The sequence below is a fragment of the Loxodonta africana genome, chromosome Y (genome assembly GCF_030014295.1).
Source record: "Loxodonta africana isolate mLoxAfr1 chromosome Y, mLoxAfr1.hap2, whole genome shotgun sequence".
Lineage (NCBI taxonomy): Eukaryota > Metazoa > Chordata > Mammalia > Proboscidea > Elephantidae > Loxodonta > Loxodonta africana.
This window is the reverse complement of record NC_087370.1, coordinates 25,583,912-25,607,137: the sequence shown is the minus strand read 5'-3', so window position 1 is coordinate 25,607,137 and position 23,226 is coordinate 25,583,912. Positions and strand designations below refer to the sequence as shown.

The following is a 23,226-nucleotide window of genomic DNA, read 5'->3' as shown; positions in this document are numbered from 1 at the left end:
CCTGGCTGTTGTTTTTGGTAGTATGAGGTTTCCCTGTCTCTCTGCTCGCTTCTCTTTTATAAATGAAAAGAGATTGGCTTAAGATACAATCCAGTTTTGTAGATTGAGTCTCATCCCCAAAACTGCCGCTAATCCCACTTTATTAACATCATAGAGGTAGGGTTTACAACATATAGGAAAATCACATCAGATGGCAAAATGGTGGACAGTCACACAACACTGGGAATCATGGCCTAGCCAAGTTGACACACATTATTGGGGGACACAATTCACTCCATGACATCCTCCTTCATCTAACGTGTCACGGGTTGCTATGACACTTAAGTGAATGAAAAGTACCTGGTTCTAAGCCATGCCAACATTCCAAACTGCAGCGTGTTCTCATAACCTTTCCTGTGTTTGCGTTTATCTCTACAACGCGGTCACGTCTGCATGATGGCACCTCACTGAAATGTGCCTGGGGCACTAGGTATGGTTCTAACCCATTCCTTTTTTTTTGTAGTAAATAATCTGTAACAAAACATTTGCCGTTTAAACCTACAATACAATGGAAATACATTCACCATGTTGCGGTGCAGCTATTACCACTGTTTCCAAAACTCCATGGCAATTGGTCTTCCTACCACACAGGGTCATTCCAAAATGGCGCCCGAGGGAGGTGAAGGTGCAGCTTTGCAGAGGTGGGTGCTGGCCCACGCAGCCTGCAGCCATGAGTTGTGGAGTGTCTGGGGTCTCCGGTGGCTCGTCCTGAAGGGCACCTTCACGGCAAGTCGCCAATGCCGGCCTCACAGGCCTGTCTTGTCCTTCCAAGGGCCTCCCCTGACCTGTGGGGACACTGGGTCCCAAAAAGTAGGACCCCCAAAGCCAGTGCAGGGGGAGGCAGGCAGCCTGCAACCACCCATCACCCCCTAGATCTCTAGGCCTGCTGACCATCAGGGTTTTCAAGGAGCTTAAATATGTCTATGAGTGTCCTGGGGCTGCCGCAACAAAGCACCAGACTCAGAGTGGTTTAAAACCATAGATGTTTATGCTTTCACAGCTCTGGAGGTCAGAAGTCTGAAGTCAAGGTGTGGGCAGGGCTGTGTTCCCTCCGGAGGCTCTAGGGGGGATCCTTCCTTGTCTCTCCCAGCTTCTGGTGGCCGCAGGCATTCCTGGGTTTGTGGCCACATCACTCCAATCTCTGCCTCTGTCTGAAGATGACCCCGACCCCTGGCCACCCCACAAGTGTTGGAGTAGAACTGTGCTCCACAGAGCTCTCAGCGGCTGAGTTTTCGTGGCCTCCTCTCCTGTGTCTCTGCTTCTCCATCCCTGATAGGGACATTTGTCATTGGGTTTAGGGCCACTTGGATTGTCCAGAATGACTTCATCTGGAATGCCTTCACTTTTTTTTTTTTTCCGTGCATTTTAACATTGTATTTTATTTGTTGTTGTTGAAAAGTTACACAGAAAAGTACACACCACCTCACCAATCTCTACATGTAGGACTCAGTGACACTGATGGCATTCTTTGAATTGTGCAGGCATGCTAACCCTCCTTTTCCAAATTATCCCTACCCCATTCACTTAACCTCACTGCACCCCAAATTTCATGTTGCTGTTGTCAGTTTTGGAAACCCTGGTGGCATAGTGCTTAAGTACTACGGCTGCTAACCACGAGGTCGGCAGTTTGAATCCACCAGGTGCTCATTGGAAACTCTATGGGGCAGTTCTGCTCTGTCCTGTAGGGTCCTTATGAGTCGGAATGGACTCCTCGGCAATGGGTTGATTGTCAATTTGATGGAACTCCTTCACCTAATTCCATTGTCAAAGACCCTTTTTCCAAAAAAGGTCATACTCACAGGCTCCAGGCGGACGTGAGTTTGGAGAGGCTGCCATTTACCCCACTGCAAATGTTTCTCTGCTTTTCTTACAAACCGATCATGGCAGTGAACAGGTGGACAGGGCAGGCAGCACCCTGGCCCACTCTCCAGCGGCCTTTCACGCCCAGGGGTGGGGAGCTGGACCCCGGAGCTCCTCTTCCTGAGGTCCCGGAACCCCTCACCCACCTGTCCCCTCCACACACTCGCCTTGCAGGCTCTGCCTTGCTCTCCCCCAGGGGATCCCACAATCTTACACCATGTCCCCACGCGGATTTACAAAGTACCCAAAACTTTGCTGGGTTGCCGCCACACCCCTGCAGCTGGGAACCCGCAGGGTCCCCGTCTTGGACTCGGCAGGGACGGGTCCCTCTCCTTCCGGGCAGCGCAGGTGTTGGGGCTGCTGCGGGGGCGCCCATTGGTCCCTTTTGTGGCGCCGGTGCTCTCTGGCGAGGAAACTGCTTGAATCGCTGCAGCCCGGCCAACCCGGCACGGTGGGGTCCCTGTGGCCCAGCCCCCTAGGGCGCTGACAGCCTTCGGCGGGACGGAGCTGGGGACGGGCGGCGGGGATCCATGAAGCCAGCTGCGCATCTACCTCCCGCGGCCCGTGGTCGCTGCCGAGGCTGGGCCCCCACGAGGCTCGGCCTTCTCGGTCCGGGGCTCCGAGTGTTCAGGGGCCGCACCTACGAGTCATCGCGCTCCCCTCCGCCCCGGGGCAGCCACGCGGCCCTGGACGGGCTGGGTCACTGTGGGCCTCTCCGCGGGGGACACAGTGCTGCGGGGGAGGGGGGAGGGCACCAGGAGCCCCAGAGTCGGGGGGGGGGTCCTGGACTGCCCCGTGACGCGATAAGACCAACATGGGGGCCCTGTGCGGCTTGAGTGCGCGGCGCGGGGCGGGGAGACCCGAGAGGGCTACTGCGTCTCCCGACCTGGCCGTTCCCCCGGCAGAAAGTCACCCCTCGGGGAGCGCTGAGTGTGGAAGGGACAGCTGGGCCAGCCTGAGCGCAAATCCTCAGGGCGGGCAGGGCTGGGTGGCAGCTCGGGGACGCACGTCTCCTAGGAGACCGCAGAGGCAGTCGCCGTTCTCATGTTTTGCTTTTCTTTGCTGGTCTCTGACCCCTTCCCAAATGGCGGTTTTCGAAGCCCTGTTGACCGGACTCAGCTCCTCCGCCGGCGCCCGCACGGCGCTCCGCAGACCTCCGGGGCTTCGGTTGCGGGTTCCCCGCCGTGCCGTCGCCCTCTCTGAGGGCACGTCGTCTGTCGTCCGGGCTCAGAACACGCTCTCCTGCCTCTGGAGGAAGGCCCTGCCCACCGCCTCCAGGCAGTCGGCCTGCACGCTGGAGCCAGAGCGCGCCGACAGCGTGCGCGCCGAGAAGAGGCTGTCGCGGCGCGTGTCCAGGCTGTCCGCGCGCGGGCCCCGGTAGCCCAGGTACGCGCGCATCCGCAGCTGGAACTCCTTGGAGGCGAAGTAGTAGACGAAGGGGTCCAGGCAGTTGTTGAGGCAGCTGAGGCAGAGCGTGAGCTTGTAGATGTGATAGAAGCTGCGGCCGAAGAAGAGCCTGCTGACCATGTGGACCAGCAGCACGAAGTTGTTGGGCGCGAAGCAGGTGACGAAGGCCAGCAGCACCACGGCCGCCAGGTACACAGAGCGCCGCTTCTGGCCCTGCCCGTAGCCGCCCGAGGTCTGCAGCAGCTTCCGGATGGTGGCCGTGTAGCAGACCACGGTCACCACGAAGGGAATGAGGAAGAGGACGATGAAGATGGTGAAGAGGAAGACGGCCCAGGTGGCCACGCTGGGCAGCATGGTCCACTTGAGCACGTCGAAGCAGGTGATGATGCCCAGCGCCTCCACCTCGTAGGTGAGGTCGGTGCGCGCCAGCGGCGACAGCGCGGCCAGGAGCAGCAGCCAGAGGCTGGCGCAGGCGGCCACGGCGTAGCGGCGGCGGCGCCAGCGCGCGGCGGACAGCGGGTACACGACGCCCAGGAAGCGCTCCACGCTGATGCAGGTCATGGTGAGGATGCTGGAGTACATGTTGGCGTAGAAGGCCACGGTGACCACGTTGCACAGCAGCACGCCGAAGACCCAGTGGTGCCGGTTGCAGTGATAGTAGATTTGAAAGGGAAGCACCAGGGCCAGCGCCAGGTCGGTGAGGCTGAGGTTGATCATGAAGATGACGGATGGCGAGCGCGGCCCGATGTGGCGGCACAGCACCCACAGCGACAGGAGGTTGCCCGGGATGCTGATCAGCACCACCAGAGAGTACACGACGGGCAGGACCACGGCGATGGTCGGACTGCTCAACATCTGCAGAGTCGCGTTGTCGGGCTTGGAGAGGTACCGCTCCATGGCGTGCGCAGAGGCTCAGCGGGGGCTCTGGACAGGAGACGAGGGAGGGGGTCTCTGAGAGGGGGGAAGGGCTCAGGGGGTTTGTGGGGGGAGGGCCGAGGGGGGTCTCTGAGAGGGGAGAGGGCTGAGGGGGCCTCTGAGACAAGGGGAGGGCCTGAGGGGAGTGGGCCTGAGGGGGTCTCTGAGACAGGGGGAGGCCTGAGGTGGTCTCTGAGACAGGCGGAGGGTGTGGGGGGTCTCTGAGACACGGGAAGGGTGTGATGGGAGCTCTGGAAGACATGGGGGGTGTTCAGGCACTTCCAACCTCAGTCTGCTCCAGGAGGGACTGGGGGGTAGGCGTTCTCTGAGGTGGGTGTTTACGAGCACCTTCAGACACGGGGCCAGGGGCTCCCTCCTGTTCTCCCTTCTTCCTTCCCTCCAGTCCTCTAGCCCCGTCTTTCTCCCTCTTCCCTCCTTCTCTCCCTCCTCTCTCCCTCTCGCTGGGACAAGCAGGGGCCTGCAGAGAACACTAGGGTCCGACTTAGCTGCAGAGTCACAAAGTTACTGACCCTCCAGGCAGCCCTGTGTCCGCATCCAAGACAGTTTATTGTGGTCCCACGCCCCGCGCGGCAGGAGCTTTCAGAGTCCACCTGGCCTTGCCTCAGTTTCCTTACCTGTGCATGGTGACAGCAGGGTCCCCACCTCCCAGGTGGTCCCGGCCCGCGGTCCCTACATCACTCCCTGCCTTCTCCCAGAAGTGCTCCCTGGGCGCAGTCCCTGTCCCGACCACACGGTGGCGCTGTGTCACCAGCTGCACACAGTCCCATCCCAAGCTTCCTGTGGGGTCAGCCACCTGTCCTCACCCATCACTGCCTTCCTCACCTCTCACTCCTCCTCTACTCTCCTCGCTTCTAGACCTGGGACCCTACTCCCAGGCGCTCCCATGGGGACCACCCAGTAGGGGAAGGGGAAGGTTTGGGACCCTGAACATCATCACAGTTGCACTTGGCAGCGATACATTGATCTCCAGGGTTTCTGATTAATCCTGAGCTTCACACCAGCACCCCAGAAAAGGCAGGAGACCCCAACAACAGGGGCTGGCTGCACCTTCCAAACTCAGAAGGGTGCAGCAACCACTGTGAGTCACCCATGTTTCTCACCACCCTCTCTCCTCGCCTCGGCGTGCCCCCGTTGGTTCTTCTCAGGCCCCGATATGCAGGCTTCTGGAGGGGGCACACGGAACACATAGAAAGTTCTCTACTCCTTCACCAAGGGCTTGCAAAGGTTCTCACCCCTTGGCTGCTCTAAACCACTGGGCAGAAAGCTCATTAAGACAAACACACAAAAACCTTATTGAAAAGGTATTTAGGTTGATGGCCAGTGTTCCAGGGGACTGTAAGGACAGTCTCAGAGTTACTTCAGATCCCTTGCTGGGATAAGGTTGTTATGGTTCTTCTGTGCTGTGGGGTCAACTGAATTATAGGGACCCCATAGGACAGAGTAGAACTGCCCCATAGAGTTTCCCAGGCTGTAATCTTTATGGAAGCAAGTTGCCACGCCTTGGAGCCACTGGGTGAGCTTCAATTGTCAACCTTTCATTTAGCAACCAGGCACTTAACCATTGTGCCACCAGGGCTGTGGGTAAACACACTGGGATAACAAAATGGCTGGCACGTGTGCGACATCCTAACAGCACCTTCAGGCTGACCCCACATGTGTCAGGGTAGAGCTGTGCTCACAGGGTTCTCAATGGCTGGTTTTTCAGAAGCAGTTCGCCAGGCCTTTCTTCCGAGGTGCCTCTGGGCGGACTCGAACCTCCAACCTTTTGGTTAGCAGCCGAGCATGTTAGCTACCCAGGGAACTAACCAGTTCAACTCACAGTGACCCCACGTTCGTCAGTGTAGAACTATGCTCCACAGGGTTCTCAATGGCTGATTTTTTCAGAAGCAGATCACCAGGACCCAGGGTGTTTCTGCCAAAAGCCGCCGGGAAGACAAAACACCTAATTTGCTTTAATGCTACCATTTGCATTTCGTATCTATTTTTCTTTTCTTGATTTCTCAAATTAGTTCCCGCAACTCTCTCCCAATGTAAAATTGACTCTTTTGGGGGAGAGCCATGTGATCGGAATTCACAGTTATAGTGGGGGAACCCCAACATCTGCCAAGGTTTGTTTCCCTAAGGTTAAAAAAATTTTTTTAATTAATTTTTTTTCAAAGGTGTCTCACTCAACCTCTACACAGGTGGGGCCTAGCCTCTGCTCCGTCTACAAGCCGGCGTTGGCTGGAGCTGGCATTGCGGGGTGTATGGCTGTCCGAAGCGGGGTTCCTCATGGGAGGGAGCCCGCCTGCTGTAGACACAGGGCCAAAAAACCAAACCCGCTGCTGTCGAGTCGATTCCGACTCATAGCAACCCTATAGGACAGAGTAGAACTGCCCCATAGCAATTTCAAGGAGCAGCTGGTGGATTCAAACTGCCGTCCTTTTGGTTGGCAACTGAGCTCTTAACCATTGTGCCACCAGGGCTCCAGGCGCAGAGTAGACCCCCCCACCTTCTCCACTGAGCCACTGGGGGGAGGAAATCAGAGTCCACCCCATCTCACTAGTAGAGAACTTAAACATGGATGTCATGTTCTGCCACTTCTCGGAGTGGGTCTGACTCACTGCAACCCCAGTCACAACGGAATGAAATGCTACCCACTCTGCACCATCGATTACAGCTCAGATCATTGTGGTCCATGGGGTTTTCACTGGCTCATTTTCAGAAGCAGATTGCCAGGCCTTTCTTCCTGGTCTATCTTAGTCCGCTAGCTCCACCGAAACCCGTTCAGCGTCACAGCCACACGCAAGCCTCCACCGACAGACGGATGGTGGCTGCACATGAGGTGGATTGGCCGGGAATCAAACCCTGGTCTCCCGCATGGAAGGTGAGGATTCTACCACTGAGCCGTCACGGCCCCCACCTTTGAGTCTTAGTTGTACTGGTATTTGAAGGAGGGCCCTGCACGCTGAGGTGAGGCGCAGGGAGAGGAGGCCAGGAGTCCAGAGTCAGGGCTCACCGCAGACCTGGATGGACGGCCGAGAGTTGTCTGCTCCCCTCACCACCCCAGCCCTAAGGCGGAGGCTTGGGGGCCCACCAGCTCCAGGCAGTGAAGAACTGGGTCTTTGTAGCTGGACAGATTTGTGCATATGAGATGGACTCCTGGCTCCGCCTCCCACCAGGTGCGAGATGCTGGGAAGCCCACACACCGTGTCCCTGCTGGGCTGAGTTTTCACATTTCACAGCCCCCTAGAGCCTGGGGGGGGGGTCATGAGGGGCAGTCAGAGGAAGAGCGTGGAGGAACAGCGCTTTGCACTTGAGGGCGGGATTCTCTCTTATTCTCTAGGCTGTGAGAGAGGACTCCCTGGGTGATGCACGACGTGAACGCACTCAGCTGCTCACTGAAGGTCGGCGTTTCAAGTCCACCCGGAGGTGCTTTGGAGGAAAGGCCTGGCAATCGACTTCCAAAAAATCAGCTGTCGAAAACCGTTTGGAGTGGGCCCAGGACAGAGCGGGAGAAAAATGTAGAACAGATGATCAAATTCACAAAAAAAGGCCAGACTTACTGGTCTGACGCATATTGGAGGAAGCCCCAAGACTGTGGCTCCCCAACGCCCTTTTAATTCAGAATTGAAGCCACTCTCAAAGTTCACCTTGCAGCCAAAAGATCAGACAGGTCTATAAAACAGACAATGACACACGTGAGGAACGTGCTTCTTAGATCAACCGAGCACGCAAGACCAAAGGGGCCACACCTGCCCAAAAGCAAAGACGAGAAGGCAGGGAACCTGGATGAATGGACACGGGGAACCCAGGGTGCAAAGAGAGAGGGGGACAGTGCTGACGCATTGCGGGATTGCAACCAATGTCACAAAACAATTTGTGGATACATTTTTGAATGAGAAACTAATTTGCTCTGTAAACTTTCACCTAAATCACTATTTAAAAAAAAAGAAGAAGAAAACCCTGTGGAGCACAGTTCTACCCTGACACACATGGGATTGATTGCCAAGCTTCGGGGTCAACTCCACTGCAACTGGGTTTTTTAATTTTTTTTTTTAATGAAGCAATCTGGAATCCCCTGGGGGACGTGGGGTCGTGAGCAACCCACCCCTGCTGCTACAAATTGAACCTCTCACCCCTAAACTTCCGGGTTTTTTTAATGCTTATCTTCAAGCCCAGCTCTTCCTCCACCACAGAGAGGCCAGAGAATCAGGGCACCCCATTCCTGACCCCTTGACGCTGACTGCTCTTGGGAGCCAAGTGTGCAAAAGGGCCCAGGCACTGCAGGGAGGGCTTCCGCCCATCCGCTCCTACACGCTGGTTTCCTTTCCTTCGTCCTTTATCACGTTCATGAGGCCAAAGGCAGCTCAACGGGTATCTCCTCCTGTCTTCAGTGTCTGGGTGTTTGCATCAGTCCTTCACGTCATCTCTCCTGTAGCAACCTGGGCTCCGTTTTACTTCTTTTTATTCCAAAGAAAACCAGGGGCCGTGGAGTTGATTCAGACTTCTGTCGACTCCATGCATGTCAGAGTAGAACTGTGCTCCGTAGGGTTTTCGGTGGCTGATTTTTCAGAAGTAGACAGCAAGGTCTCTCTTCCAAGGTGCTTCTATGTGGACTTGAACCTCCAACCTTTCAGTTAGCAGTCGAGCAAGTTAACAACTTGCACCACCCAGGGACTCCAAAACCAAACCAGTTTTTGTCGAGTTGGCTCTGACTCATGGTGCCCCCATGTGTATCAACGTAGAACTGTGCTCCGCAGGGTTTTCAGTGGCTGATTTTTCAGAAGGAGATTGCCAGGCCTTTCTTCCGAGGCACCTCTAGGTAGACTTGAACCTCCAACCTTTCAGTGAGCAGTTGAGTGTGATCACCTTTTGTACTACCCAGGGCCTTGGAATTTAACATGGTGAAAGAAAAGCATGCTGGGTGTCTTCTCTCACTTTCAAAGATAACGCCTGGGTTGGATTTCCTGAGCTGGTTCTTCTCTGGGTAGAACACTGAACTGGCTTTGGGATCAACATCATATCTTTAAAAAACAAACCAAACCCGTTGCTGTCGAGTCGATTCCAACTCAGTGCAACCCTCTAGGACAGAGTAGAACTGCCCCATAGGGTTTCCAAGAAGTAGCTGGTGGATTCAAACTGCCGACCCTTCAGTTAGCAGCCAAGCTCTTAACCACTGTGCCACCAGGGCCCTTTGAAAGCAGATTACTAGGTCTTTTCTCTGGAGGAGTGGATGGTGGGTTTGAATGGCCAACCTTTCAGTTAGCCACAGAGCACTTTAAGCACTACACCAGCAGGCCCCTTCCCGTGAAGACTACAACCTAGAAAAGCCTATGAGGAGGTTGTACTCTGTCACATGGAGTCAGCATGGGTCGGAATTGACTTGACGGCTCCCGACAACAAGACGTTTGTGCCCTGTGGACTGGGGCACTGTTACGGACCGCACTGCAACCCTCAGAACAATATGTTGACGTCCTGAGCCCTGGACCTGGGAACATCACCTTGTCTGGAAATAGTCTTTTTTTTTATTATTGTAAGTTTTTTTTAATTGTACTTTAGATGAAGGTTTACGGAGCAAATTAGTTTTTCATTAAACAATTAATACACACACTGTTTTGTGACATTGGTTGCCAACCGCACGACATGTCTACTCTCTCCCCTTCTCGACCTTGGGCTCCCCATTACCAGCTTTCCTGTCTCCTGCCTTCTCGTCCTTGCCCCTGGGCCGGTGCGCCCCTTTAGTCTCGTTTTGTTTTATGGGCCTGTCTAATCTTTGGCTGAAGGGTGAACCTCAGGAGTGACTTCATTGCTGAACTAAAAGGGTGTCCGGGAGCAATATTCTTAGGGTTTCTCCAGTCTCTGTCAGACCAGTAAGTCCGGTCTTTTTTTGTGAGTTAGAATTTTGTTCTACATTTTTCTCCCACTCTATCCAGGACCGTCTGTCGTGATCCCTGTCAGAGCAGTTGGTGGTGGTAGCCGGACACCTTCTAGTTGGGCTGGAGGGAACGGTCTTTGAAGATATTGTCAGTGAGGTTAACACGAGTCACACTGGAGCAGGGTGAGTCCTAATCCCTTCTGAGTGGCGTCTTACAAAAGGGGAGACGCAGAGAGAGACAGAGGACAGATGGCCACGTGACAATGGGATAATGCCACAGCTGCAAGCCAGGCAACATCTGCAACCACCAGGAACTGGAAAGAGACAAAGGCTTTGCAGAGAACGAGGCCCTGCTGACACCCCAAATTGAGCTGCCAGCCTCCAGAGCCGTGAGCGAATAGACCCCTGTTCCTATAAGCGCCTGCTTTATGGTACTGAGTTACCCTAGCCCCAAGAAACACACACAGCCTGGAGAGGCCCACGGAGGCTTAAACGTCCGTGGAGATTTGAAATCACATTTCAACGATCCCCCAGGCTCAGCGTCTCCTCCTTCTCAGACCTGCCATCTGCCTGTTGCAAAAAAGGGCAGTGAGCTAGTGCTTCCTCAAACTAATTTTAAAATGGTCACAAGTTTCACTCTGAGTGTGAAGTTCTCTGCTGCCCTCATGTACAGCAGGTGGGGTGTCTACGGTTACGGGCGACCAGCCCCGCACCCCATGCTGAGCCAGCCGCTGAGCTCCACCGTGGCCCCAGGAAGGAAAAGAAGACACGTACTTCCAGGCTCACCCCCCTGAACGTGAGCCCACACTGCAGAGAGACACCCCCCAGAGGGAGGGACACGGTGTGACAGCATGCTGTTGTTGTCATGGTGACCCCGTGTGACAGAGCAGAACTGCCCTATAGGGTTTCCTAGACTGTAATCAGGTCTATGTCCTGCAGAGCCTCTGCATGGGTTCAAACCGCTGACCTTTCAGTTAGCAACCAAGTGCTTAACCATTGCACCACCAGGGCTCCTTATATGCGTATATGTGTGTGTGTTTATTTTATATTCGTGTATTGGCTTCCTGGGGGCTGTAACAAACTACCACAAAGTGGGGGGCTTAAGACCATAGGCCTTTATCCTTTCTCAGCTCTGGAGGCCACAAGTCTGAGATCAAGGCATGGGCAGGGCCGCGCTCCCTCCGAGGCTCTAGGGGAGGGTCCTTCCTCGTCCCTCCCAGCTTCTGGTGGCCCCAGGCCCTCCTGGGCTTGTGGCCACATCACCCCAGTCTCTGCTCCACCTTCACATGGACATCTTCCCTCTGTGTCTCTGTGTCTCTTCTTTTATAAGAACACCACTCAGGAGGGACCAGTCCCTGGAGAAGGACATCATGCTTGGTAAAGTGAAGGGTCAGCAAAAGAGAGGAAGACCCTCAACGAGATGGAATGACACAGTGGCTGCAACAGTGGGCTCAAACACAGCAACGATTGTGAGGATGGTGCAGGACCGGGCAGTGTTTCGTTCTCTTGTATATGGGATCGCTTTGAGCCAGAACTGACTCGATGGCACCTAACGACAACGTATGGGATTAGGACTCACTCTACTCCAGTTTGACCTCCTGTTAAGTTAACTGATAGCAGCTGCAAAGACCCTATGTCCAAATGAGGTCATGGTCACAGATACTGGGGTGAGGTCTCGGATGTATCTCTCTGGGGACACCGTTCACCCCGTAGCTGTTGCTGTAGCTCCCCACCATCTTCTAAATAGTGCGCGTTTGAAGACCCTGGGCTGTTGAAAGGTGGGGGAGTACCTAAGCCAGGTGTGCAGAGGGAGGGGACAGGTGCAAGCCCCTGGCCCGCATCTGGGCTCCCCCATGCTCCCTGACCTTGGCCTGCCTCTGTCCACCTACGCCCCTGACCCCATGCTTCCCTCTGTGTCATTCTGGGATGGGGTGGGTGGCCTCGTCTGAGCCTCAGAGTTCCTCCTGTCCCCGAAGTTGGGCTGCATAAGGTGGCCCCCCTCCCCCCGTGGCTCACCACTGCGATGCCACGGTGAGTAATTTGGAGACTTGTCTAGCCGACAAGGAGCCCCTGAGGCGCAGCCTTGTGGTTTGAAATTGGGGTGCAGATTGGGGTGGTGTGAATACGGCAGCTGGTTGGTCGCGTTGCCCCGGCTGCGGCTCCACTAGCTGGCTCAGCAGCCAGATGAGGCTGAGCCTGCAAAAGGCCCCCCCTTGCCCACCAGAGCTGGGCTCAGAGGTCTGGGGTGGGGCCTTGGTCATCACGGTCTCCAAAAGTGGGAGCCAGTCTGAGACCCACAAGTTGGGGGCTGTTCCTCCCCTCGAGGGTGGGAGGCTGTCTCTATCTGTCTCTCTATTTCCGTGTCTGTCTGTCTCCAGCTTGCTCTCTGTCTCTCTCTATTTCTTGTCTCTCCTGCCTCTCTCTCTGTCTTTGGTTCTCTCTCTGTCTCTGTATCTCTCGCGTTCTTTTCCTCTGCCTCTCTGTGTCTCTGGTTCTCTCCCTGTCTCTCTATCTTTGTCTCTCCATGTCTCTCTCTATCTTGTGTCTCTGTCTCTGTCTCTCTGGCTCTCTTTGGCTCTATCTCTGTGTCTCTGTCTCTCTATGTCTCTGTCTGTCTCTCCATCTCTGTGTCTCTGCCTTCAACAGCTTTATTGAAATATTATTTATATGCCATGAAGTTCACTCCTTTAAAGTGTACAGTTCAATGTTTTTTAGGATATTCACAGAGTCGAGCCACCATCATCACTATTTCCAGCACTTTTTCATCTCCTTACGCAGAAACTCAGTGCCCCTTAAGCAATGACTACCCCACCCCAGCCTCTGGAAACCACTGCCTACTTTCTGCCTCTATGCGTTTGCCTATTCTGGACGTTCCGTACAAGTGGGATGCCGCAATACTTGTCCTTTTGTGCCGGCTTCTTTCAGTCCACAGCATGTTTTCTAGGTTCCTTCATGTAGAATGCAGCAGGACTTCTTTCTCTTTATGGTGGAGTGACACTCCATCAGTTCCCTGGTGGCACAGTGGTTAAGAGCTCGGCTGCTAACCAAAAGGTCAGCAGTTCAAATCCACCTACCGCTCCCTGGGAACCCTATGGGGCAGCTCTTCTCTGACCTGTAGAGTCGCTCTTAGTCCAATCCGACTTGATGGCACCTAACAACAGCGGTACTTCATTGCATGAATACACTGGTTTGTTGATCCACTCATCCGTTGATGGACACCTGGGTTGTTTCCACCTCTTGGCTATTATGAACAGTGGTCCTTACCTCCTGACACCTGCTTGGGGAACCCCCTCTGAATGATGCGATCCAGTCTCAGCTGAGGTGAAGCTTACCCAGGTGGGTGGTGAAAAGACCAAAGGAAGTCATTCACCACGAGCAAGGAACCCCAACCACGGATGGCCCCTTTTGATCACTGTGACCTCCCTGAGAGTCCCCGGCTGGTGCAAGGGGTTTGCACTGGACAACGAACTGAAGGGTTGGAGGTTGAGTCCCCCCAGCAGTGGCACAGAGAAAGGCCTGGTGACCTGCTTGCACAAAGGTTACAGCCAAGAAAACCCTTTGGAGCAGCTCTAACTCCATGCTGTAGGGTCCCTGTGAGTCGGAATCGACTCGACGGCACACGACAACAGCAAAACTAACCTGAGGTTTGCGTTCAGCTACGAACCTAAAAAGGAGCTCTGGTGGCGTAGTGGTTCAGCAGTCAGCCGCGAACCAAGAGGTCAGCGGTTCAAATCCACCAACAGCTCTGGGGAGAAAGACGGGGCAGCCTGCTTCCGTAAAGATGACAGCCTTGCCCTGGACTCCCTGCTAACTCAGAACTGAAGCCACTCCCAAGATCCACCTTTCAGCCAAAGATTGGACAGGCCTAGAAAACAATCCGTAACACACGTCAGGAGCGTGCTTCTTAGTTCAGTCAAGTCTACGAGACCAAGTGGGCAACACCTGCCCAAAAGCAAAGACGAGGAGGCAGGAAGGGACAGGAAAACTGAATGAATGGACATGGGGAACCCGGGGGAGAGTGTTGACCCATTGTGGTGATTGCAACCAATGTCACAAAACAGTTTGTGTACGAAATTTTTGAATAAGAAACTAATTTGCTCTGGAAGCTTTCACCTACAACACACACACACACACATACACACACACACACACACACAAGATTACCGCCTTGGAGACCCTATGGGGCAGTTCTACTCTGTGCTATAGGGTCGCTACGAGTAGGAATGGGGTGTCCAGCACACAATAACAACACCACCACTAACCTAAAGGTTGGAAAGTTCAAGCACAGTCAACGATGCCTTGGAAGAAAGACCTGAGGACCTCCTTCCACAAAGATGAAGCCAAGAAAATCCTACAGAGCCCGGTTCCACTCTGTCACAGGGGGTTGCTGGGAGGCGGAGTTGGCTTGGTGGCAAGGAGTTAAGCACAGGACTTTGGGGTTGAATTTCATAACTGATGGCGAGATTTGACCCGGGGCGTTCAGCGTGGAGGGGACCTTATGAGGCTCTGAGCTCGTACTTTGCATTCTTTATTCAAACGTCTACCTCCTCTTATTCTTCATACTTTCCACACACTGGATGGACTAAAACCACAGACATTTACTTTCTCAGTTCTGGGGGCAGAAGTATGAAATCAAGGTGTGTGCAGGGCCGCGCTTCCTCCGGAGGCTCTAGGGGAGGGTCTTCCCCATCTCTACCAGCGTCTGGTGGCCTCAGGTGTTCCTGGGCTTGTGGCTGCATTGCCCCAATCTCCGCTCCGCCTTCACATGGCTGTCCTCCCTCTGTGTCTCTTGTCTTCTTGCAGGACATTCGTCTTCGGATTTACGGCCCACCCTAATCCAGCATGATCTTATTTCAAGACCCTTCACTTAATCCCATTTTTAAAGACGCTTTTTCCACGTAAGGTCCTATTCACAGGGTACAGGGAGCAGACATATCTTTGTGGGCCCCACTCAGCCCCCTAAGATGTCAAAGGACAGAATATTTCTAAGAGCCATTGGGAGTTTCTTAGCCCCCAGACTTGAACCTCCAGATGGGAGAACCGCATGGACGTAAGCATCCATTTGGGGTGGCTTCTCTTCGGAGTCCCCTTGTGACCCCGCTAGCAGACAGCACCTCTGCCCTCTGAGGGTTCCCCGCAGCCAGCTGGTTCTGACACCCCTCAAGGCCCAGGGCAGTCACATCTTCAGCAATGGGAGGGATGCTCTTGGAGAGAAGACCCCCCAGGAGCCAAGCCTGCAGAGATGGTGGTAGGAAGCCCCTAGTTCACAGCTGGAACACCGCACAGAGAAGCTCCAGCTGTTGTCCTGTGACTCTGGTCTCTGGGGAAGCTTTGTGACCCCTCAGCTCCAGCCTGGTCTGCGAGGCTGTCTTCTTGTCCACTGTCCAAAGGGGCAGACAACCAACCCCCTGCTGTGATGCCATATTGACAAGACAGTTGCATTGGGCTTCCTGGTCAACCTCAGGCGACTCAGGAAGGCAGAGGAAACTCTCTGCTCTGACGTCTGTTCACTTGGCCCCCTTTTTTGTTGAATTATTTTGAGAAAATTCCCTTTTTTATGTAATTTACTTTTGTTGGTGTTGAGAACATACACAACAGAACACTCTCCAATCCCACACTTTTCTACTTGTATAATTCAGGGACGTTGACTACATTCTCTGACTTTTGCAGCCATTCTTTGAGAAGGTTCTCATTGGCTGCTTTTTGGAAGTAGATTGCCAGGCCTTTCTTCCTAGTCTGTCTCAGTCTGGAAGCCCTACTGAAACCTGTCCACCGTAGGTGACCCTGCTGGTATCAGAAATATCGGTGGTCTAGCTTCCAGCATGACAGTAACACACAGACCACCACAGTAGGACACACGGACAGACAGGTTGCTGGTCAGATGAATTGACACAGTGGCCGCAACAATGGGCTAAAACATCAAAGACCATAAAGATGGCGTAGGTCGGGGCAATGTTGCCTCCTGGTGGATATGGGCAGGCCAGGAATCAGGGCAAACTCCATGACGACTAACAACAACAACAAAGCTTTGAGAAGCAGCTGACACTGGCAGGTGCTGGTCACCCGTTGCTGTCGAGCCGATTCCAACTCATAGCAACCCCATGTGACAGAGTACAACTTCCCCCATAGTATTTTCCAGGCTGTAATCTTTACAGAAGGAGCCCTCGTGGTGAAATGGTTAAGCGCTCAGCTGCTAACCAAAAGGTCAGTGGTTCAAACCACCGGTGGTCTGTGGGAGAAAGATGTGGTAGTCTGCTTCCGTAAAGATTAACCCCATCGCTGCCAAGTCGGTTCCGACTCATAGCGACCTTATACGACAGAGCAGAACTGTCCTGTAGGGCTTCCATGGAGTGGCTGGGGGATTCGAAATGCCGACCTTTTTGGTTAGCAGCCGTAGCTCTTAACTGTTACGACACCAGGGCCTTGGAAACCCTATGGGCAGTTCTACTCTGTCCTATAGGGTTACTATGAGTCAGAATTGGCTCAATGGCAATGAGTTTGCTTTTCGTTAATCTTTATGGAAGCAAATCTCCAGGTCCTTCTCCTGCAGAGGTGCTGGTGGGGTTGAACTGATGACCTTGTCATTAGCAGGTGAGCACTTAACCCTATGCCACCAGTACTCCTTATTGGCAGGAAACCAAGCCAAAAAACCCAAACCCACTGCCTTCGAATCGATTCTAATTCATAGCAACCCTATAGGACAGGGTAGAACTGCTCCACTGTTTCCAAGGACTTCATGGTGGATTTGAACTGCCGATCTTTTGGTTAGCAGCTGTAGCTCTTAACCACTACACCACCAGGGCTTCCATACTGTATAAAAAAAATACTGTATAGGACTGAGTAAAACCATCCGATGGGGTTTCCAAGGCTGCCGTCTTTAGGGAAGCAGACTGCCACATCTTTCTCCTGGATTGGCAGGAAAACCAAAAAAAAAAAACCTGTTGCCTTTGAGTCGATTCTGACTCATAGTGACCCTACAGGACAGACTAGAACTGCCCCATAGGGTTTCCAAGGATCGACTGGTACATTTGAACTACCGACCTTTTAGTTAGCAGCTAAGCTCTTAACCACTGTGCCACCAGGGCTCCATCGGAAGGAAAGGAGTGTATTAACAGAGAAAAGCTTTGCAGAAGGCAAGAGTGAGTGGCTTCATATCCCCTCTCCTCGCCCGTCTCGTGGTGTTGATCCCAGGGCTGAGGACAAGCTTCAGGTTCCCTCCCAGCAATCTCCAAGGTATCTCAGCATGTCTTATCACAGGGACCCACAGCTCTGGGGACCCCCCTCCCAAATTCTGTGTCATCCACGTGTAGGCCTCTTTCCAGGCCCAGGGGTGGTAGAGGCATTCGCTGGCCGGTCAGCGCGACTGGCTGCGTGGATTTAGAACAACTGATACAGTAGCTGCTGTCGTTAGGTGACGTTGCGTTGGTTCCGACTCATGGCGACCCTACGCACAACAGAACGAAACACCCCCCGGTGACACAGGAGGCCCCTCTTATCTGAGGTTTCCGTTACCCACGGTCAACTTCGTTTTTAAACATGTTAAGTGAGTATATAACATAAAACCACAAGCCATCCCGCTCTGTCGTTCACGTAACTTTTATTACAGGGTATCATTCCAACTATTCTATTTTATTATTAGTTATTGTTAGTAATCTCTTACTGCGCCTTATTTATAAGTCAAGCTTTATCATAACTATGCCTGGATAGGAAAAATCATAGCATATGTAGAGTTGGGTACCATCGGCAGTTTCAGGCATCCACGGGAGGTCTTTGGATGTGTCCCCTGCAGATAAGGGAGGCTACTGTGTTATAGGGGTGGCCCAGGTTTTACAGCAGGGTCTTGTGGTCGCCATTCACGCACCCAGAGTCCTGATTATCCATTTAGAGACTCCATAGGTCGTCTAGCCTGTGATAGATACTGGGGAAAGGGAGAAGGCAGATGGCTAGGCTTAACCCGTCCGTTCTCAACCAGGCGCCTCTGTCCTCCGTCCCCCCGCCCCCACCCGCCAGGGGACACTGGCCGTGTCTGCAGACGTTCTTGGTTGTCTCCACTGGGTGGGGGGTGCTACTGGCATCTAGTGGGTGGAAACCTGGGATGCTGCTCAACACTCTACAGTGCACAGGATGGCCCTTGCAACAAAGGATCACCTGGCCCCAAATGACCATTGTGCCAAGGGGGAGAAACCCTGGCCTAGAGTAACTGTGAAGGACCCCTGGTAGAGGGGTGGTTAAGCACTGGCTGCTTCTCAGGAAAAAAAGACCTGGCAATCTGCTTCTATAAAGATTCTAACAAAACCAAACCCATTGCTGTCGAGTCGATTCCAACTCACAGGGACCCTATAAGACAGAGTACAGCTGCCCCATGGGGTTCCAAGGAGCAGCTGGTGGATTCGAACTGGGGACCTTTTGGTTAGCAGCTGAGTTCTTAACCACTGTGCCACCCCAGGGCTCCTCTGTAAAGATGACAGCCTAGAAAACCCTGTGGGGCAGTTCTACTCTGTTCTATAGGGTTGTTGTGAATCAGAATTGACTCCATGGGAACAGGTTTGTTTGTTTGTTTTTAAAATCTATACTGAAGGAGCCTTGGTGGCACGATGGTTAAGTGCTCTGCTGCTAAGTGAAAGGTCAGCTGTTTGAACCCTCCAGCTTCTCTGTGGGGCAACGACCTGACAATCTGTCCTGTAAAGATTACAGCCTAGGAAACCCTATGAGGCAGTTCTCCTCTGTCATGTGGGGTCGCTATGAATCCGAATCGACTCAACAGCACCTAAAACAACAAATTACAAGGCAGGCACCTGCTTGGTCCGAGTGAAAGAGCAAAAAGAGACAGCAGTGTTTGGGTGTCCGTCAGCCCCTCACCACCTAGCCCCATCTCCCCAGCCCCAGAGATCTCCCCTGGGAGCCACTCAATCCATCTCCTCCCAGACCTTTGTCTGTAGGTGTTCAATATGCAAAGGTGTGCACACACGTGCACACACACAGGTGAGATTTTATTTTAGATACTATCAGCCATCAACACAGGTAGTCCCCGACTTATGACAGGGTTCCCTCCTGATGACTCCGTCGTACGCCTGTTCTGACGTTAAGTTGAATACCTCATTTATTTATTTAGTTTTCTTTATTATTGCCTTTTATTATCTGTATCTTTATAGATCTGATGTTCATCTGTCTTTGGGGGTTAGAAACACTACAGGTAAGCATCTGCGTGATACCTCTGAGAACGGTAACATCAGCAAATTACACACTGCAACACTGTGTGTAGTATGTATTGCTAACTTGCTAACTATAAAAAACTATAAGATGGACAAAAAAAACCCACATGATCTAAAGTGTCGTAACTAGTATGTCGTCATCGTAAGTCGAGGACTACCTGTATTGGCTCACTTTGCGTATCTTGGAGAACGTCTCATGCCTGCCTAGAGTCCTCTCTGTCCCTTCCCATAGAGTGATGGCTCATGGTTTGTGTAAAAATGCTCCTCACCAGGTGGCATTTAGAAGGACTTCACCTGCTTCAGGCGATGTTGACATACTCACACGCCCCGTAAGCATTTTTGTTGTACACGTGTGAACATGCTTCTTAGGGTAGATTCCTAGGACTACAATTGCTGACCTGAAGGATGTACATATTTATTTTTTTTAATTTTATTGTGCTTTAGGTGAAAGTTTACAGTGCAAATTAGTTTTTCATTCAAAAATGTATATGCAAATGGTTTAGTGACATTGATTGCAATCCCCATTATGTCAGTGCTGTCTGACTTTCCACCCCGGGTTCCCCGTGTCCATTCGTCCAATTTTCCTGTCTCTTCCTTCCTTCTCGTCTTTGCTTTTGAGCAGGTGTTACCCATCTACTCTTGTATACTTGCAGGGTGTGCATATTTTAAATGGAGGTGGGTAGCTACAAATATCCCTTCAGTAAGTGGCATCAATGCGAGCTCATGCCTCACAGAGAAAGACAGCAGACATTTCTCGGATCCTCACCAACAATGGTGTAAGCAACCTGTCTCACCTCTCCTCTCCGGGGGTGAGAAGGGGCACCTCACTGAGGTTTCAAATTGTATTTACAGATGGACGGTGAAATCCAGCATCTTCCCCTACTGGAAGATAACAGAGAAGAAAATTGAGGTGACCTGGGAGGGTTTATTGTGACTTTTTAGTTACAACATCAAAACCATCATCCATGAGAGAAAAAATGGATAGGTTGGACTTCATTAAAATTAAAAACTTCTGCTCTAAAAAAGACAGTGTAAAGAGAATGAAAAGATAAGCCATATTTTAAAATCACTTGTATCAAATACAATGAGACACAGTTACTTTAAAACAAAGATGAGAATGTAAGGAGACAGGAAAACCAGATTATTGGAAATGGAACAACCCGAACAGAAATACCACGGATGTTCAAGGACTGGGAAAAAGCAACCAATGTCACTGAACAACTTGTGTAGAAATTGTTGACTGGGAACCTAAAGTTCTCTGTAAATCTTCAGAGAAAATACAATAAAACGTTATTAAAAAAACAAAACTAACCTTAACCTTAAACCAAAACTCTAATCCTAATACTAACCATAACCCTATATCCTAATTCTAAACTAACCCTAACCTTAAACCTAACCCTGATCCTAAAACTAAACCTAATCCTAAACCTACATCTAAACCTAAACCTAACCCTAACCCTAACCCTAATTTTAAACCTAAACCTAGCCATAACCCTAAGCCTAACCTTAACACAATCCCTAATCCTAAACCTCACCCTAACACTAAGCTTAATCCTAACCCTAAATATAACCCTAATCCATTACAAGCAAACAAACGAATAACCCTAATCCATTGCAAAAAAAAAAAACAAGTCACAGACTGGAAGAAACTATTTGCAAGACAGATATCTGATAAAGGATGTATATAAACCAAAAAACCTGTTGCCATCAAGTCAATTCCAACTCATAGCGACCCTATAGAACAGAGTAGAGCTGCCCCACAGAGTTTCCAAGGAGCGCCTGGCAGATTTGAACTGCCAACCCTTTGGTTAGTAGCTGTAGCACTTAACCACTATACCACCAGGGTTTCCAAGGATATATATATGGGGCCCTTAAAACTCAGAAATAAGAAAAAAAAAAAACCTGATTAAAAAAGGGGTAAAATGTCTGAACAGACACTTCACCAAAGAAGATGCACAGATCGCAAATGAACATGTGACCCAACATCATATGTCATCAAGCCCATTGGTACTAAGTTCATTCTGACTCATAACGACCCTATAGGACACAGTAGAACTGCACCATAGAGTTTCCAAGGAGCGGCAGGTGGATTTGAACTGCCAGCTTTTTGGTTAGCCACTGTAGCTCTTAACCACTGTGCCACTAACACCACAGTGAGATACCATCACACAGGTATCAGAATGGCTAAAATCTGAAAACTGACAACGCCAAATGTTGACAAGGGTGTGGAGCAACAGGAATGCCCATTCAACGCCGGCCATCATAGGATGGCTCTCCCATTGCCCATGGCCTTCTGGTCACTTCCAAGGCTGTAATCACGTTTTCTTTAGCAAGACAGAATGTCATCTATGCCTCCATCCCTCACACCCCAGCTGTTGAGGTTCCATGTGTTTACAGACCTGCGGCTCCATTGCCGCTCTGATGTCTCTGAACACTGTGTTCTAGTGACTTCAAGGTGAGGCTGGAGCAGCTGTGAGTTTGACAGCTGGCGGGGACGGGGGGCGGGGGACAGAGGACCGTGTGGCTGTGTTCAGTACAGCCCTCAGATCACAGGGTACGAACCCCCCTGACTAAGCACACTTAATATGCAGGCTCTTATCTCTCTCCCTTAGATGAAGACTTCCCTCCTGATTGTGAAATCCACGCTTACAGCAAATTAAAGGTGATTTGCATGCTCCTGTCCGTGTATACGCTTGTAGATTTTGATCTGTGGTCTTGCAAGACCGACCAGGTTTATTTCTGTTTGATTTCGGTGTCTCTTGCTCAGCATAGTACCCAACCAACTCAGGCTCCATTGCCAACCCTAGAACCGATTCTGCAATAAGCCAGGAGCCCGTTTCTTAGTTTTGCATGGCTGTTGGTTTTTTCAGTTTTCAAGCGACACCCCCACACCCGAGTCTCTCAGTACTGTAGCCTTAATTAGGATTGCAAAACAAGCAGCTGTCTGTTGGGCAGGAAACGGCTCTGCATGGATGCACTAATATCTTAATTTACGTGTCATTCTGTGAAAACAGTCGCCTGCTGGGTCTGGCGCCTGCCAGGAAAAAGGAGCGAGGAAGTCATACGAGTTGTGAAATATGTCTGCCATCGCTGAACCAGAACCCCAATAGCTGTGATAAGCTGGAGGGTTTTGTTTAAAAGGTCGAGAGAGAGAGAGACAGAGAGATGAGCAATAGACAAAAAGAGGCAAAGAGACAGAGACAAAGAGAGAGAAGAGAGAGACAAAAAGACAGAGAGGGACAGATAGGAAAAGATGCACTTACAGACAGATGAGAGGAAAGGAGGGGAGAGGAGAAAGAGAGGTGAGTACCCACTGATTTATTAAAGCCAGTTACTATCAAGTTGACTACCACTCATGGTGACCCTGTCTGTGTCAGAATAGAATCGTGCTCTATAGGGTTTTCAGTGGCTGATTTTTCAGAAGTAGACAGCCAGACCTTTCTTCCAAGGCACACTTGGGTGGGCTTCTGGTCAGCAGCCACACGTGTTCACTGCTTGCCCCACTCAGGGCCTCCTTAATTTACTCTCTATTTAAAGATAACCACTCAAATTTCTTCTCTAGATTAATAGATATTGACTTGTTGTTAGGTGCTGTCAAGTTGGCTCCAACTCATAGCGACCCTATGTACAACGGAACAAAACACCGCCTGGTCCTGTGCCACCCTCACAATTGTTGTTATGCTTGAACCCATCGTTGCGGCCACTGTATCACCATCTCTTTGAGGGACTTCCTCTTTTTCGATGACCCTCTACTTTACCAAGGATGATTTTCTTCTCCACGCACGGGTCCCTCCTGATCACATGTCCAAAGTACGTAAGATGCAGTCTCGCCATCCTCAATTCCGAGGAGCACTCTGGCTGTACTTCCTCCAACACAGATTTGTTCATTTTCTGGCAGTCCATGGTGTATTCAGT

General features: G+C 51.7%; 1 protein-coding gene across 2 annotated transcripts in view; it reads right to left on the bottom strand.

Moving 5' to 3' along the window:
* Positions 1-1,297: 1,297 nt before the first annotated feature.
* The window catches only part of LOC100656463 (P2Y receptor family member 8), a 56,566-nt gene continuing 34,637 nt past the window's right edge, over positions 1,298-23,226 (bottom strand). For both annotated transcript variants that reach the window (XM_064278824.1, XM_003422790.3), the window contains one exon: positions 1,298-4,230. In XM_064278824.1, the coding sequence (XP_064134894.1) occupies positions 3,127-4,203 (1,077 nt within the window). In that variant the 5' untranslated portion in view covers positions 4,204-4,230 and the 3' untranslated portion in view covers positions 1,298-3,126. The remainder of the gene's footprint in view (positions 4,231-23,226) is intronic.